The sequence below is a fragment of the Protomyces lactucae-debilis genome (genome assembly GCF_002105105.1).
Source record: "Protomyces lactucae-debilis strain 12-1054 chromosome Unknown BCR37scaffold_15, whole genome shotgun sequence".
Classification (NCBI taxonomy): domain Eukaryota; kingdom Fungi; phylum Ascomycota; class Taphrinomycetes; order Taphrinales; family Protomycetaceae; genus Protomyces; species Protomyces lactucae-debilis.
Window position 1 is genome coordinate 326,059 of NW_024468007.1, and position 14,827 is coordinate 340,885.

The 14,827-nt window shown below is 51.8% G+C and overlaps 9 protein-coding genes across 9 annotated transcripts; 7 read left to right on the forward strand and 2 right to left on the reverse strand.

Moving 5' to 3' along the window:
- Positions 1-26: 26 nt before the first annotated feature.
- Positions 27-368, forward strand: BCR37DRAFT_394254 (uncharacterized protein; the record flags this gene model as incomplete). The annotated part of the gene is made up of 2 exons (XM_040871437.1): positions 27-194; positions 234-368. The coding sequence occupies 2 exons, from the start codon at positions 27-29 to the stop codon at positions 366-368; spliced, it is 303 nt and encodes a 100-aa protein (XP_040723903.1).
- Positions 369-713: 345 nt separating this feature from the next.
- BCR37DRAFT_394255 (Isochorismatase-like protein) lies at positions 714-1,412 on the forward strand (the record flags this gene model as incomplete). The annotated part of the gene is made up of 1 exon (XM_040871438.1): positions 714-1,412. The coding sequence occupies one exon, from the start codon at positions 714-716 to the stop codon at positions 1,410-1,412; it is 699 nt and encodes a 232-aa protein (XP_040723904.1).
- A 187-nt stretch (positions 1,413-1,599) lies between these two features.
- On the forward strand, positions 1,600-2,178 carry BCR37DRAFT_394256 (uncharacterized protein; the record flags this gene model as incomplete). The annotated part of the gene is made up of 1 exon (XM_040871439.1): positions 1,600-2,178. One exon carries the CDS (start codon positions 1,600-1,602, stop codon positions 2,176-2,178), a length of 579 nt encoding a protein of 192 aa, XP_040723905.1.
- Positions 2,179-2,185: 7 nt separating this feature from the next.
- On the reverse strand, positions 2,186-4,305 carry BCR37DRAFT_381732 (PIN domain-like protein). Its single transcript, XM_040869751.1, has one exon. It carries the CDS (start codon positions 4,206-4,208, stop codon positions 2,280-2,282), a length of 1,929 nt encoding a protein of 642 aa, XP_040723906.1. The 5' UTR covers positions 4,209-4,305; the 3' UTR covers positions 2,186-2,279.
- Positions 4,306-4,458: 153 nt separating this feature from the next.
- BCR37DRAFT_388538 (uncharacterized protein) lies at positions 4,459-5,856 on the forward strand (the record flags this gene model as incomplete). Its single annotated transcript, XM_040870635.1, has 1 exon — positions 4,459-5,856. The coding sequence occupies one exon, from the start codon at positions 4,459-4,461 to the stop codon at positions 5,854-5,856; it is 1,398 nt and encodes a 465-aa protein (XP_040723907.1).
- Positions 5,857-7,202: 1,346 nt separating this feature from the next.
- BCR37DRAFT_388539 (HSF-type DNA-binding-domain-containing protein) lies at positions 7,203-9,222 on the forward strand (the record flags this gene model as incomplete). The annotated part of the gene is made up of 3 exons (XM_040870636.1): positions 7,203-7,274; positions 7,381-7,460; positions 7,503-9,222. 3 exons carry the CDS (start codon positions 7,203-7,205, stop codon positions 9,220-9,222), a joined length of 1,872 nt encoding a protein of 623 aa, XP_040723908.1.
- Positions 9,223-9,535: 313 nt separating this feature from the next.
- BCR37DRAFT_349910 (chaperonin 10-like protein) lies at positions 9,536-10,681 on the forward strand (the record flags this gene model as incomplete). Its single annotated transcript, XM_040867965.1, has 2 exons — positions 9,536-9,720; positions 9,772-10,681. The coding sequence occupies 2 exons, from the start codon at positions 9,536-9,538 to the stop codon at positions 10,679-10,681; spliced, it is 1,095 nt and encodes a 364-aa protein (XP_040723909.1).
- Positions 10,682-10,737: 56 nt separating this feature from the next.
- Positions 10,738-12,531, reverse strand: BCR37DRAFT_349800 (AMP-binding domain protein; the record flags this gene model as incomplete). Its single annotated transcript, XM_040867954.1, has 1 exon — positions 10,738-12,531. One exon carries the CDS (start codon positions 12,529-12,531, stop codon positions 10,738-10,740), a length of 1,794 nt encoding a protein of 597 aa, XP_040723910.1.
- A 394-nt stretch (positions 12,532-12,925) lies between these two features.
- On the forward strand, positions 12,926-14,683 carry BCR37DRAFT_349677 (uncharacterized protein; the record flags this gene model as incomplete). The annotated part of the gene is made up of 1 exon (XM_040867942.1): positions 12,926-14,683. The coding sequence occupies one exon, from the start codon at positions 12,926-12,928 to the stop codon at positions 14,681-14,683; it is 1,758 nt and encodes a 585-aa protein (XP_040723911.1).
- Positions 14,684-14,827: the final 144 nt, after the last annotated feature.

Here is a 14,827-nt window from a genome sequence, read left to right on the forward strand (position 1 = left end):
CATCACCCACTTCTACTTCACTAAACATGGCAGCAACACGTTCACAGGTCGTGAGGCTCATTGAGAAGATTCCCATTGATCACCTGAGACCGCATGCGAACTTCCAGCAGAATCTCATGCAACGGCTCGACAAGTTCAGTGCACGCGATGTCTCTGCACTGGAAGCTATCGCCTCCGACAAGTTCAAAATCGATGTATGCTATCTATCACGCAGGCCCTGGTCTAATCAGCAGAATCCTCTTTCGAGCAAGCTCATGCGACCTGCATTCAACCCAAACTATTATGAGAAATTGATGGCGAGTTTGAGGGGTTCACAGACATCCTCGAGCCCATTCCACTTCATCACAAAGTACTTCAGGTGGAAGTGAGAATATGCACAAACTTGAGTTGGTTCGTTCACGCAACGGGCGCTGAGTTCTCGCCGAAAGTGAGCCATCTACCTCAATACCTGACTGCTTATGTCATCTTTCTGGGAGAGACGTCTCAGCGGAATCGCTTCGGCCTCGTCCTTATACGACCATGGCATGAGCTCCACATAGCCGTGCAATAGGCTGCTGTATCCGGCGGCTACTCACAATGCCGACAGACTGCAGCTTACAGCACGTCTTGCACTCCTTAGCAAACAAGCGCATTTGACCCCTGTCTTCTATTCCTTTGCAAAGCAACAGCTAGAGTCCTTGTTGACGACAGATGTGCAGTGAACCCAGAACGCCATGAGCCAACAACTCCAACGTCGCAAGTCAGCCATGACCATGCCAGCAAAACCACTGCCAGGTCTAGCAGATGCCCTCTGTGATCGCGCAAAAGTGGCCGTCCTGTCCCTAGACTGTCAAAAGGGTTTCTTTACAAAACAACCTGCGGCAGAGCTAGCCATTATCCCTCAAGCAGTACAAGTGTTGACATGTGCACGCCAACGACTGTTGACGGTGATTCACTCTGGCTTAGGGTATGAAGCGGGTCGACCAGAGGCGCACTTTGGCAACCTCCTCTTTCGCCGTATCATGCCTGGCAAAGTAGCCAATTCCTTCTTGCTCAAGACAGATGCATCCTCCAACATTTGTGAAGCTTTATTGGGGCTAGGAGACATTCGCGTGTACAAGACACGGGACTCTGCGTTTTCAGGGACGGAGCTAGACATGGTGCTTCGAGCTAAGGAGATTCGGACGTTGGTGTTGTTTGGGCTGAGCGATACGGTAGTCTCGACGGCATTGGCTGCGTACAACTTGGACTACACGGTGCTAGTGGTGGCGGATGCTGTGTATGAGGAAGACGCAGAGGTACGCAGTGTCCTGCTGGAGAAGCTGTTACTGCGGTGTGCCATAGTCTGTTCGACTGCGGCGTTTGTGGACTTTTTCAAGCGTGTGGATGTGGAGAGCCTTGCGATGAGCGACATGAGCGATGATGAGCAGTAGATGCTATAGTGAAGAGCATGATGAGTCTCTAGCTGGCCAGTGGCAGTTTCTTGTACCAGGTCACAGCAGACGCAGCGTGCTCTCGAGTTCGGGTTTGTCGTCTCCCCCGCATGAGATCAGACTCCGGCACAGCGGACTCCCATCTACTCATCCGTATAGCACTATCGACCCATCCACACTACCCATCATGTCCCTCCCAGCCTCAGTCACCCTCTCAAACCTCACAGGCAAGTTTGTCTTCAATGCAAAGCAGTCAGGCCCAACAGAACCCCCTCTCAAGGCACAGGGCGTCAGCTGGGTCACCCGCAAGGCAATCGTCAACTCAACCCTCTACATCACCCTCCTCCATAAAAACGGCGGGGCGGCTGCTTCCGGTGGTGCAGTAGAAGAAATCTCTGCAAAGCAAGAGGTCGGGTCAATCGGCAAGTCCGAGGAAGAGTACATCTTGACCGGTGAGTGGGCAGAGAAGGAGCACACTGTCTTCAAACACATCAAGGCGAAAGCGGAGCGTGTCAAGGTCGACCAGCTCCCCCATGCCTACCTTAAGCAAGGCTGGACTGCCTCGGAAATGGAGGATGGTTGTATCTTGGTAGAGTCACACAACGACAAGGACAAGAACCCAAATGACTGGCATGCTTGGCAAGTTTGGGGCATTGCTGAGATTGAGGGAGAACGCAAGTTTGTCCGGCTCAACAAGCTCACTGGCGATAATGGCAAGGTTGATATCGAGCTCAGGCTCGTGTACGACTACACTGGCCCGGTCTAGACAATTTCAATGCGTACTATATTAGAAAAACGGATGGCTTATGCTCATGCTTCTTGATAATCGCTGTATTCATTATTTCCTCGTGTCTTCTCTATTGGTTCTCATCGCGTGCACTTGAAGGCAGATAGATTGATTGATCTTCTTGCGTGGTCGGGGCTGCCAAACGTCTTGCGCGTCTCGCTCGGTGCCATGAAGTAGGCTGTCGTCTTGGACACTGCTGTACTAGGTTGTACAGGGGCCGCAAAGAATGGAGCACGCCGAGAGTGAAGCACTTTTGGCTGCATCTGAATCTCAGATATCGGTGCAGAAGCTTGGTACCCAAAGTCGGCTTTCCACACATTGACAGCCTCATTGAAGGCTTCTGGAGAGTCAGGAACAGACTCGTTGACGGTGACTACCGGTTCTGGCGTCTTGACCATAGATTGCGCCTCAATCCGTTCTTCAGTTTGTGAGGCGGAATTCGCTTCAATCGCAGCAACCTGTTCCTTGTCCATCTCCAGCTGTCGCTTCTGGCGTTCACTCTCCTCTTTAGCACTAGCATCCAACGCTTCTGCCATAGCACGCTCATACTCTGGATCAGAATCAAACCAGCGCTCCGACTCAGTCTGCACAGGAGAGACCGCCTTGATGGGACGATTCTTGCGAATCGTTGCAGGTGTCGCGTGCCGCAAAAAGAAAGGACTCACTTGATTCTCCTTCTCTGCGATTTTAGAACGAGCCGGTTGAGGTGAGGGTCGAATGGGACCATTGCCAAGCGCTATGCCATACGCTTGTAAAACGCCACCTGCTCCTCCCTTCAAACTCTCTGGCGATGGCGACGACTCGAATAACTTGAGCTTCTTGGCACGTTGCGTTTCTCGCAGCGTAAGTGGGGCGGGTCTTCGTGCAGCCACGACATTGAGAGACACATCAGCGAGTGGTGCAGTGGATTTGAGAGGCTGCGGGACCAAAAATGACTTGATGTTGCGTGTCCCTGCAGCTGCGCTGCTCATTTTCGCTTTCGCTGGCATGATATCGACAAGATCGATGGCTTCCTTGGTGATGGGATCCAGCAAACCCGTAGCAATCTGCTGAGCAACATGATCTGGTAGGCATTCACCAATATGCGCCAATGTCGCTTCACTCAGCGGTCCAGCAGGTTCATTCCACATGAGCAGTTTCTTCGCAACCGGACAAAATACATGCTGGTGAAGGAAGGTCTCCTCTGCAATCCTGAATTGCGCTTCATAATCATGCGGCATGCGTAACCCGGTCTCCATCCGTAATGCCTTGAACAAAGCAGAGAGCGTCTTGTGCTTCTTGACACAGGCATGGGCGCGTTTCAAGCCCATCCCGGGGATACTCACAAGATAGTCACATCCAGACAAGATGGCCATCCACCGGAACCTCTCAGGTGACCAACCGGCCAACGGCAAGTCTTTGTTCATTGCCAGTCGATCTCGTGTAATCTCAGAGCAGTCTCCGAACTCATTGAGCTTGAACAGGACCCGATGACATCCAAAGACGAGCAAGTCAGAGTCTTCTGTAATGATGCCATGAATGATATTTTGCTTCTCAAGGTACGCTAGTTGTGCGTCTGCTTCATACGGAGCAACGACATATGCGATTTTCGCCTTTTGCAAGGCTAAAATTAGTTGCAGCGCCATGGCAGGTGTTACGTCAATGGCTTTTGTATAGCAATCCTGAGCAGCTTTGCGATTCCCTTTTGCTTGGAAAGCCTTGCCGGCAGCCATATTTTCCTCTCTCCTCTTTGCACGACTCATCTCTGTGTGTGCTTTGCTGGGAAGGTACCCACCATCAAAGACCAAGTAGGGCGTTACGCCAAAATGCTGTAGCATCTTGACCCGATGCATCGCGTAGTCGACAAATTTGGCAGTAGGGATACCGTTGGAGAGATCCCAAGCACAACTAAATGCACCGCGGTGAAGCCAGACATAAGCATCGACGCCGAGGGTATGTCCTGCGTAATTTCGTAGATGCGCATCTTGTGTGATGGATTTGAGGGCGGGAAGAAGGCCAGAGATGCCCATGTTGCCTTTGCTGCCGTTACAATGCAGCTAACGATGCTGGCTTGTCCCCCTCAAGCAATAGAATACTCGGCGCGTCTCAAGCTTTGTTGATGTATGGAGTCGCGAAAATTGCAGATGAGAAGAGCAGCAGCAGCAGCACAACTTTGAACTCTACACCCAGCGCTTCTGCTATAGTCAAGTATTGAGAGGCCTGCTGATGCCTGCTCTTACATAACAGCTCTGACTCTGCTTGATCTCAAATCGACCAGCCATGCCGCGCGTCGTCATTCGCAGGTCGATGCAAAAAGAAGACTTTGACTACATCGATTTGGATGAACCACATGCAGAGCCAGCTTCACGGCCGAATTCTAGAAAGGCGAAGCGGCGAGCTATAGAGGATTCTCAACCTTCTGACGAGAATGACTCTGTCGCATCTGCCGAGGCTGAGTCTATTGAAGAACTCGGCGATGAGGAGTATGTGCTTGATGAAGGCTCCTCTCAGGTATCTGGTGCTCCCGCCGCTGAGGATGGAACGTTCTCGCCAGAGGTTGATCGGAAGCTGACTCTTCAAGAACCTCTCTTCATTGAGTCGAGTCCGGAAGAAAAACCACCAAAGCACGAGTTTGCTAGTGTAGTGGCTTCGCCAGAGCCAGATTTCCCAGTCACTGAAGAAGATGCGATTGATGATGTTTCCCAAACACCAGTACCTGAGGATGAAGAAGTCATCTGGCCACCTATAGAAAGCGGCGAGCAGCTGGGTTGGATCATGGAACACCTTGCAAAAACAGGCACGAACTTCCCAGATGATGCCTTCAATGATCTCGTCTCCCTTGTGTGTGACGATGAAGAGCAGCCCAAACAAGTACCATGTTATCTCCTGGCAAAAGCATTGACGCGTTCCTTTCGCAGTGACATTCGTCTTTGCGACTGGGCCGCTGCAACAACGGCACTCCAACAACTCGATCAGGTTGAGAAGCGCTTGCGAAATCACTTCGCTGCCATGGAAGGTCATGCCATGAAAAAGTACCTGTACAAGGAAAGAAAAGCACTAACAAACATGTTTCGCTATGTCTACATTGGCTTGCGACGATGGGCCGTTATTCATGAAGCGATGCAGCGGAAAACCACAAACGGCCGCTTACTGACGCTCATCAATGTCTTGTTTCCTGCACAACTTCCAGCACACAATATGGCCGCTCAGCGTGGGATGGCGGAGCAAATGGGCAATCATCGTGGAGCGCTCTTGCGTTTCGTTAGTGGCCTGCAGCAATATCGCGATGAAGGGGTCGGACGCCTTCCAGTAGACTACCCAGGGTACAGTCGCTTTGCCACGCAATTATCTTGGTCAAGTGTGCATACGGTGCTCGTCAAGTATTTGACGCTCGTCCAACAGGCAATGGCCAAGGTGGAACATTTCTTGGAGCCGATACCGGAGCCCTTGCAAGCGATGGGTATCAAGCGAAGCGATACGGTCATGAATCGTATTGCACGACACCTGATTGGGACGTGCAAACATGGATATGATACCACGCTGCGTGAAGCTGATGCACTAGAAGCGTTGCGGTCGAGGCTCAAAGAGGAACGTCGGTTGCTGAGGCAGAAAATGCGAGAGGCGAAAAACAGTGGAGAGGTACCCTTATTCCGTACAGGTCTGTCGCCGGAGCTGTGAGGGAGGATGATGCAAACAAAAGATGTAATCCGATATGGTCTTGAAGCACTCGAGAAGCATGTGTAAGTTGATACAGAGTTATGTGCTGTCGCCTGAACGGCTGTCATGTACATGAGTACTTCGCGGCGTTGACGCGGGTTAGTCTCAAACAGCTCATTCTCAAAGGAGCAGCCGTAATCCTCGGGCTTGATTGACCGTACAGGCAGGTTTGGATGCCAAGAGATACTCCTGAAATCCTTTGTGCCGTCAAAGACTCCTGGAGGTTCATCTTGGCGAATCACAGTCGCCAGCTCGCACATGATCTCGCGAAGTGACTTTTCATGTTGTATCAGACAAGTATCAGGTTATCTGCCTGCCATTCACGAATCTTGCTTCAAATCCCGGTGTAGTATCTCCGCGGCAACTCACCACGCAAGCTTACAAATACTAGCATAGCCTATCTCGGCACGTTTCCCTCGCGGCGAGACTTAGTGCGAGATTAGTGTCACAAGTTGCTGCATGGCGGGCTATCGGACTGAGCGAATGAGGCAGTGCGGGTTTGCTGCCGGGCAAAGAAAGATGCGTGGGAGGAGGTGTTGCCGTGCCTGGTCATCTGAAGAGGCTGTCCTGTATATTCGCAGGGTTAGGCCAGATCTGCTGCTTTCTTGGTTGTTGCAAGTTTCGCCTCTGCTGCTTCGAAGCTTCTTTACGTATGCAAAAGGCCAGCCACCGAGGCTGCAGATAATAAACTGAACCGAAGACTACAGCATCAGCAGCAGCGACCGGGGCCTCTGCCAACGACGACATCCAGATCCCGCAAGCAGGGCCGTGCACCTCGACACGACCTTCGACCCCCTGAGTTCACGCAAAAGGCCCGTCTGCTCGCGCGCAGGACACACACAAAGCCGAGCCGCACTTGCCCCGAGATTGCAATCAAAAGAATCACACACCAGCACACCCTCCTGTTCTCCCCGTTCGAGCAACAACTCCCTCTTTGTTTGCTCCAGCGACGCTCCATCGTGCAGCGTCAAGTTGCCCGATCAGTTTGCGACGATACATCCAAGGTCGCCATCCACGCGAACGACCAGCGCTTGTTGCTCGAGTGCCACTAAGTACGCGGAAAATACGATTCCGACAAGAGCTCTTTTTGCCTGGTCTTGCAAGACGTGCCAAGACGGATCACTGCATTGGGTGAAATTCGAGCATCCGGCAACCAAGCCCGTCGGTGTTTGAGCAGAGAGACTTCGCTGCCTTCGTGTACTTAACGCGGCCGTATGCCAGCATCAGACTCGTCGCATCAGTTTCTTCAACAACAACAGATGGACAAGGGAAATACGTCACCGGACTTTGTAAAGAAGCTCTTTACAATGCTCGAGGAGCAGGAGTATGAGCACATTGTGCGCTGGAACTCTCTGGGCGACTCCTTTATTGTTCTAGATGTGCGTATCTCAAAAGGCGCCCTTTGAATTTGCACAACCTGCCCATGGCCGTGCTTTTTCCCAGCGGCCCACAAAACTTGATTGGAGATCTGTCGCTAACATCTAGACCAATGAGTTCACAAAGACCATCCTCCCGCGCCATTTCAAGCACTCCAACTTTGCTTCATTTGTCAGGCAGCTGAACAAGTATGCTGCTCCTGTTCACTTTAGAATGTGCTAACTGAGCAGATATGATTTCCACAAAGTCAGACAGACCGATTCCAGCGGCGAGAGCCCATATGGCGAAGGCGCTTGGGAGTTCAAGCACGAGAACTTCCAAATCCACAACAAAGACTCGCTGGACAACATCAAGCGCAAAGCACCCGTTGGCAAACGCGGCGGCGGTAGTGGTGGTATGAAAGAAGGCGGTAGCGGCGGTCACCCCATGGATGACTCGCCATACCCTGTCAATCAGCACATGCACAGCATGCAGCACCAGATTGACGAGTTGCACAAGCAACAGGCTGGCATGAACCAGCATCTGCACACTTTGACCAAAAACTACCAAACGGTCATCAGTGAGATGCTCTCCTTTCAGCGCAACATGGTGGCACAGGATCAACTCATGCAGAACCTCATCTCGTACATGATGCAAGGTCCCGCAGGTCAGCCTCTTCCCGCCACTGAAGGTGCTGCGGCACAAGAACAGCCAAGGACGCAAGAGCAAGCACAGAAGCTCATCAACGACTACACAGAGGTGGCTAAGGCGAGTTATGAGCAGATGGATGCCATGAACAGACGTGCCTCGGATATGGGCTTAACGCTCGACGCAGCTCAAAATAGCTGGCCGCAGTACGATCAAGCGCACCACCCTCAGCAACAACAACAGCAGCAGCAGCAGCAGCAGCAACATGCAGGCCATCAGCAACACCCATATGATCAGCAGGGCAACCCAATGCATGGACAGCAATCGTACAACCCGTACGCCGAGCCCGTGCAGAATCGTCCATTGCATGGATATGATGGTGCACCCCCTCCAAGTGGTGCATCTACACAGTCATACACGGGCTACCAGTCCAGCGTCACTTCAGCGCCGGGCTCGCATGCTGACAACAGATCATCGACTGGGTATCCGCCTCAACAGCAACAACAGCCACAAACTCCGGGACACCCAATGCAACCTAGCAATTCGGCGCAACAAAGTGCGGCTGTTGTCAAGAGGGAGGCTCAAGCAGATGGCAGCCGAGTTGCTGGCCCTGGCATGCCCAATAATGCAGCAGGTCAAGCGGTCAATGCCATTCGTGCTGTTCAGCAAATAAAGCAGACGTTTGTGCCTTGGGCCGTTCCCCCTAAAGTGCTGCTCGTTGAGGATGATGCCGTTTGCAGGCGCTTATCGAGCAAATTCTTGAGCATCTTTGGGTGTGACATTGATATGGCTGTTGATGGTGTTTCTGCCGTCAACAAGATGAACCACACAAAGTACGATTTGGTGCTCATGGACATTGTCATGCCAAATCTCGATGGTGTCTCTGCAACAAGCTTGATCCGTCAATTTGATCCATTGACACCCATCATCAGTATGACATCCAATGTCCAGAGTGGCGATGTCATGACTTACTTCTCCCATGGCATGAATGATATTTTGCCCAAGCCATTCACGAAGGATGGCTTGTTGGGCATGTTGGAGAAGCACCTGATTCATCTCAAGACACTGAAGCAGATGAATACAACAGAGACGGGACCCACTGGCGTCAGCGAAAAGGAGGCTGCCGCCGGCAGCGCATTCAACCTGTCTGAAGCAGACTACTTGGGTATGCTGTCAGGGTTGATGGGAGGATCAGTTCCCAACCTGCGACGTTCAGCAGAAGAGATGGCTGCGTCGCCGGGAAATGCGAGTGACGCGCAGACGCAAAATAGCGATACGCGTCCAGTGGGAAAAAAACAGCGCACTGAGGAGGTGGCGAAGTAGGCTTGTGATTCCCCTTTCTTTTGGACTTCTATGTATGTTTTTCAGCTTGTTAACCATTCTTTCGAATCCATCTCTTGCCTATCTTGGCCAACCTCGCTCTCAGTGACTGCGAATTGCTGAGTCTTATTCATCCATCTGAATACGATGACAGCAGATTCAGGCTAAATTGCTCCCCGCAGATCTCTCGAGGAGCGCGTGCTGTGACCCTCAACCTCAACCGTGAGCCTTAAGTCTGAAGCAGGACCCTTCTCTACTTGATTGAAGCTGTAGAAGAAGAGCGGACTCTGCTGCACAGACATTCCGACGCTCCAACATGTCGCTCAAGTACAAGGAAAATGGCAAACTAGACTCGCCTGCTCTCTATACAACGCCCAACCATGAAATCAAGTTGATTGATACAGAAGTTGCCAAGCCAGGCCCGGGTCAAGTCTTGGTTCATGTGAAGGCAACAGGTGTCTGTGGCAGTGATGTTCATTTCTGGAAGCACGGCGCTATTGGGTGGGTGCCCTGAGAATGGTTCCCCTGAGAAGACGCTAACAAAAATGACAGGCCTATGATTGTCAAGGCCGACAACGGCCTGGGTCACGAATCATCGGGTGTCGTTGTTGAAGTAGGGCCTGATGTGATGCGTTGGAAGGTGGGTGACAGAGTCGCTATTGAGCCTGGCATTCCGTGCGGCCTAGCGACATGCTATCATTGTCGTACCGGTCGATACAACGCTTGTCCGGATGTGGTCTTCTTTAGCACACCGCCTTATCACGGCTTGCTCACACGCTATCATTTACATCCCGAAGCTTGGCTACACAAGCTACCAGACAGTTTGTCCTTTGAGCAAGGCAGTCTCCTAGAACCGCTCTCTGTGGTGCTTGCAGGATTCGAACGTGCTCAACCGCGTTTGGGTGATGAAGTGCTCATCTGTGGTGCTGGCCCTATTGGACTCATCTCACTCATCTGTGCTCGAGCTGCTGGTGCTTGTCCCATTGTCATTACAGACATGAGTGAGAGTCGCCTGGCCTTTGCCAAGAACCTGGTTCCTTCTGTACGCACGGTACGGGTCACAAAGGACAAGTCACCAGAAGACGTGGCAGCAGAGATCAAACAAGTGATGGGCTCAGAATTGGGTCCTGTGTTGACAATGGAGTGTACCGGTGCAGAGCCAAGTGTTGCAGCAGCTATTTATGCTTCGCGTTTTGGTGGTAAAGTATTTGTGATTGGTGTGGGCAAGGATACCATGAACATCCCATTCATGCATTGCTCAGCAAATGAGATTGACTTGCAATTCCAGTATCGCTATCACGAGACTTGGCCAAAAGCTATCAGACTGATGGAGGAAGGGGTGATTGATTTGAAGCCACTTGTCACGCATCGCTTCAAGCTCGAGGAGGCGGTTGCTGCACTGACCAACAGTGCTTCGCCTACCAGCGGCTCTATCAAGACGATGATTATTGATGATGAATAAGATGAGTTTCAGTGGATTGTTATAGTGACAGGAAGAGCAAGGTCGAATCTAAGTATCTACAATGCTTCGCCAGCCTTGATTTTCGCTCGCAGAACATTCTTCTGGACTTTCCCCGTACCAGTCTTAGGGAGATCCTTGACGAGCACAACCTCTTTCGGCACTTTGTATCCAGCAAGGGTCTTGCGAGCCCAAGCAATCACTTCATCCTGCGATACGGCCTGGCCATTCTTGCACGTCAGGACAGCCACTGGGATCTCGCCCCACTTTTCATCCTTCTTGGCAACGACGGCGCACTCGAGCACTGCTGGCATCTTGAGGATGCACGACTCGACTTCAATGGAGGAGATGTTTTCTCCACCAGAGATGATGACATCCTTGCCGCGATCCTGAATTTCTACATAGCCATCAGGGTGCACGACTGCCAAATCTCCTGTCAACAGGTAATTTGATCTAAATGTCAGACGTGTCGCCTCAACGTCATCATAGTAGCCTTTCATGGCGAGATTTCCGTGAATGGCAATCTCACCGAGTTCGCGGCCATTGTGCTCAACTTCAACGAGCTGCTCTGTGCCTGTGTGGACATGATCTTCTGGTTGCGGCTTGATGACCATGACTGCACGGGAGGTGGAGAAGCCGTGTCCCTGGCGCGCCATGTTTCGGTACATGTCGGCTTCTGAACCTTCCTTCCATGCAGGCTTGAAGTAGCCGCGCATCATGGGGCCGTATGTTTCTGTCATGCCATAGACATGAATTCCATTGAGATTGAGGGCGTGCATACTCTTAAATAGTGACGCAGAGGGGGGTGACGCAGCAACAATGACACGAGCAGGTCGTTCGAGTTTGCGTGCATCCGGATGGTTGATGAGCAGTGTGCAGACTGTGGGTGCTGCGCAAAGGTGTGTGACACCTTCTTCATTCAAGAGTTTCCAGACATTGCCGTAGTCCATCTTACGAAGTGTAATGTGGCGACCCTGTGCGAGTGTGACAGCCCAGGGGAAACACCAACCTGCTGCATGAAAGATGGGCAGCGTCCAGAGGTAATTTGCGTTGTTGCCACCAAATGCATCGCCGCAGTTGAGTTGCGAATCAATCAGATTGCCAAGAGCGCCCATATATACTCCACGGTGCGTAAAAGTAACAGCCTTAGGGAGAGAAGTTGTTCCAGAAGTGAACATGTAGCAAAAGTCCGAATTCTCATCAACCTCTTCATACGGTAAACCTGCCCAACCTTTTGTACCGGCCGTTGCATCCATGATGCGCTGACCTTCTTGCAACATCTCTGCGTAAGCGCCAGTCTTACCGTCAATGTCTTCATCCACGACGATATCGACCTCTCCTGCCATCTCCTTGACGAGATCATAATACTCACGATCGACAAGGACGGTCGATGCCTTGGTCTTGCGCAAGCAGTAATGAATGTCACTCTTTTGCAAACGATAATTGAGTGCCGTGAAGCGACCACCTGCTGCTGGGATGGCGAAGTAGGCCTCGAGCATCATGGGCGTGTTGGAGGCTAGTATCGCAACGACATTGTTGCGCTTGAATGTATTCTTACGCATGTAGTAGGCCAGTTGGCAAGATCGCTGCGACCATTCGCCATAGTTGTACTCGAGCCGCGTGCCATTTGCAGAATAATGCAGGATGGCCGGCAAGTCGGGGTTGATGGCTGCGACTTTAGGGAGGAACTGGGTCGGATTGAGCTCATGATAGTTGTGTACTCGAGGGCCCGTGTGTGCTGCAGGTCCATGGACGGTGTTGTTGGCTGGGACGGGCGGCTCTTGCTGTTGAGGGACAAAGTTGTCCTTGATGTGGTGCAGCAGCTGCCGTAGTCTTCCCTCTGGCTGGCTCATCGCTGCCTGGCAGCCCTTCACTTGTTCCTGGGCCAGATTGGAGGACGCGAGCTGGTCTTTATGCTCCTCCGCAGCGTCCCCCACACTCGTCCTCAGCCCGCGCAAAAATGCCAGAGACCGGCCCACCCGCAATTTAATCAGACAGGTGGAAGGCTATAGCACGGTTGGTGCATCTGAGTCGAGCGGAATGAGTACTGGAGTAGGTGCATAATATATGAGCGACGCACTGAGTGGATTCCGGCAGCCCCCTCTTTGCCGCTGGTCAACTTGGCCAGGCAGTGCCGTCGGCGGCTAGGCCGATGCTGCCCATCTGATCGCGCTCACCGTGAAATCGAAACGACGCTGTAGGACGTATTCTTCTGTCAGCACATTATCAACCTCATGTCTACAGAGCATGAGCGAATCTGAGAGTGACACAGAAGAAGCTGAGAACAATTCTCCATTGCATGTCACATTCTTCTACGGCTCGCAAACTGGGACAGCTGCAGACTATGCAACAAGTCTCTTCCAGCTTGCTCGACGCTGCCATGCGCACGCCACACTCGTCAATCTGGCAGACCCAGATGCACTGACTCAACTTGCAGAGGCTGAGTTTGCTGTCTTTTGTATAGCAACTGCTGGTACAGGCGAGCTGCCTACGAGTATGCAGTCATTCTGGCAGGTTCTTATGCGAAGCTCCCTTGACGATAGTCAGCTTCTGGAAGACTGCTCTTTTGCCATCTTGGGTCTAGGCGATACTAAGTATCCCTTGTTCAATTATGCAGCCAAGAAACTCCGTCGAAGGCTTCTCAAACTCGGCGGAGTGGAGGCCATGGATCCTGCGTATGCTGATGAAAGCGATCCGGAGCATGGTCTCGATACTGCATTCGGCCCATGGAAAGACAAGCTCAAGCAGATCTTTGTTGATCAAAGCGCTACAGAGCCACTTGACGATATGGTTTTCCTTCCCCCGGTCGTCTCAATTACTGCTGCAGAAGGAGGTGTACAACATTATCAAGCACAGCCGCCAGTGCCTGCGCATATATTGCGTAATCATCGCTTTACCCCGCAAGAGCACTGGCAAGATATTCGCCAGCTCGACTTTTCTATGCCAGCCTGCAATATACTATCGGATGGACCAGCGTCCATTGAGCCTGGCGATGTTCTTTGCCTCATGCCGGTCAATCAAGATGCCGACGTAGATCGATTCTTGACATTGCTGGGTTGGACAGAAGCATCTGATGTGGCTCTCTCGATTGAGCCTCAATTAAGCGGCCTCTATGCACATGCAGGCCATCCCATCACTCTACGCAAGCTGGCCAAGTATGTTTTGCCATTGACTGGCGTCCCAAGACCATCACTCTTCACAGGCCTCAAACACTTTTGCACAAACGATGACTTTCGGGAAAAGTTCCAAGAGTGGGAAACGCTAGAAGGCAAGGATGACTATTACGACTACATCAATCGCTCGCGACGGACATTACTCGAAGCGCTTGATGACTTTGCCTTTGGCCTTGAAGTGCCATGGCAGTATGCACTGGACCTCTTTGGGACCATGGCCATCAGAGAGTACTCTATTGCAGGGGCAACAAAGCAAGATGATGAAACTTGGCGTGTCGAGTGTCTCATTGCCCTCGTGCAGTATCAAACCCGCATTCGACAACCTCGGACGGGCGTTGCAAGTCGATATATTCAAACACTCAAGACTGGTAACGATGTGTCTGCCTTTGTTCGCAAAAACCCAATGCCACGACCTAGTGCTGATGAAGCAGTGCTCTGTATTGGTCCAGGTACAGGTTTCGCACCGCTTCGATTCTTGCTACAGCAACAATGGGCGACACCTCGTCGCACTGCTGTACTCTTTGGCTGTCGAGGTCAAGAAGATGATATGACACGTACTCTAAGCTTGTCTGTAAAGGAAGACTTGCAGCATCTATGGGTCGCGCAGTCTCGTGCAGGCGAGAAAACTTATGTACAATGGCTCATGCGAGACGACAAGGGCGTTCGCGAGGCTGTGAGGCAGCTACTTGAAGATGGTGGGCGTGTGTATCTCAGTGGATCGAGTGGCAAGATGCCAGAGGGCGTCAAAGAGGTCATCTGCGAGATCATGGACGATGCAGAGGCGGTGACTAAGCTTGTCCGTGCTGGTCGCTGGTGGGAGGAAACTTGGTGAGCATCAGATGACATCACTCAAACCGCGACCAAAACCGATAACCACCACCACTACCACCATCGGAAGTGTCTTTGGCTACAAGAGAGCGTTTGAAACTGGCTTTGTATGAGCTGTGTCCTCGACCTGTTCAAGAAGCGGCAGGCT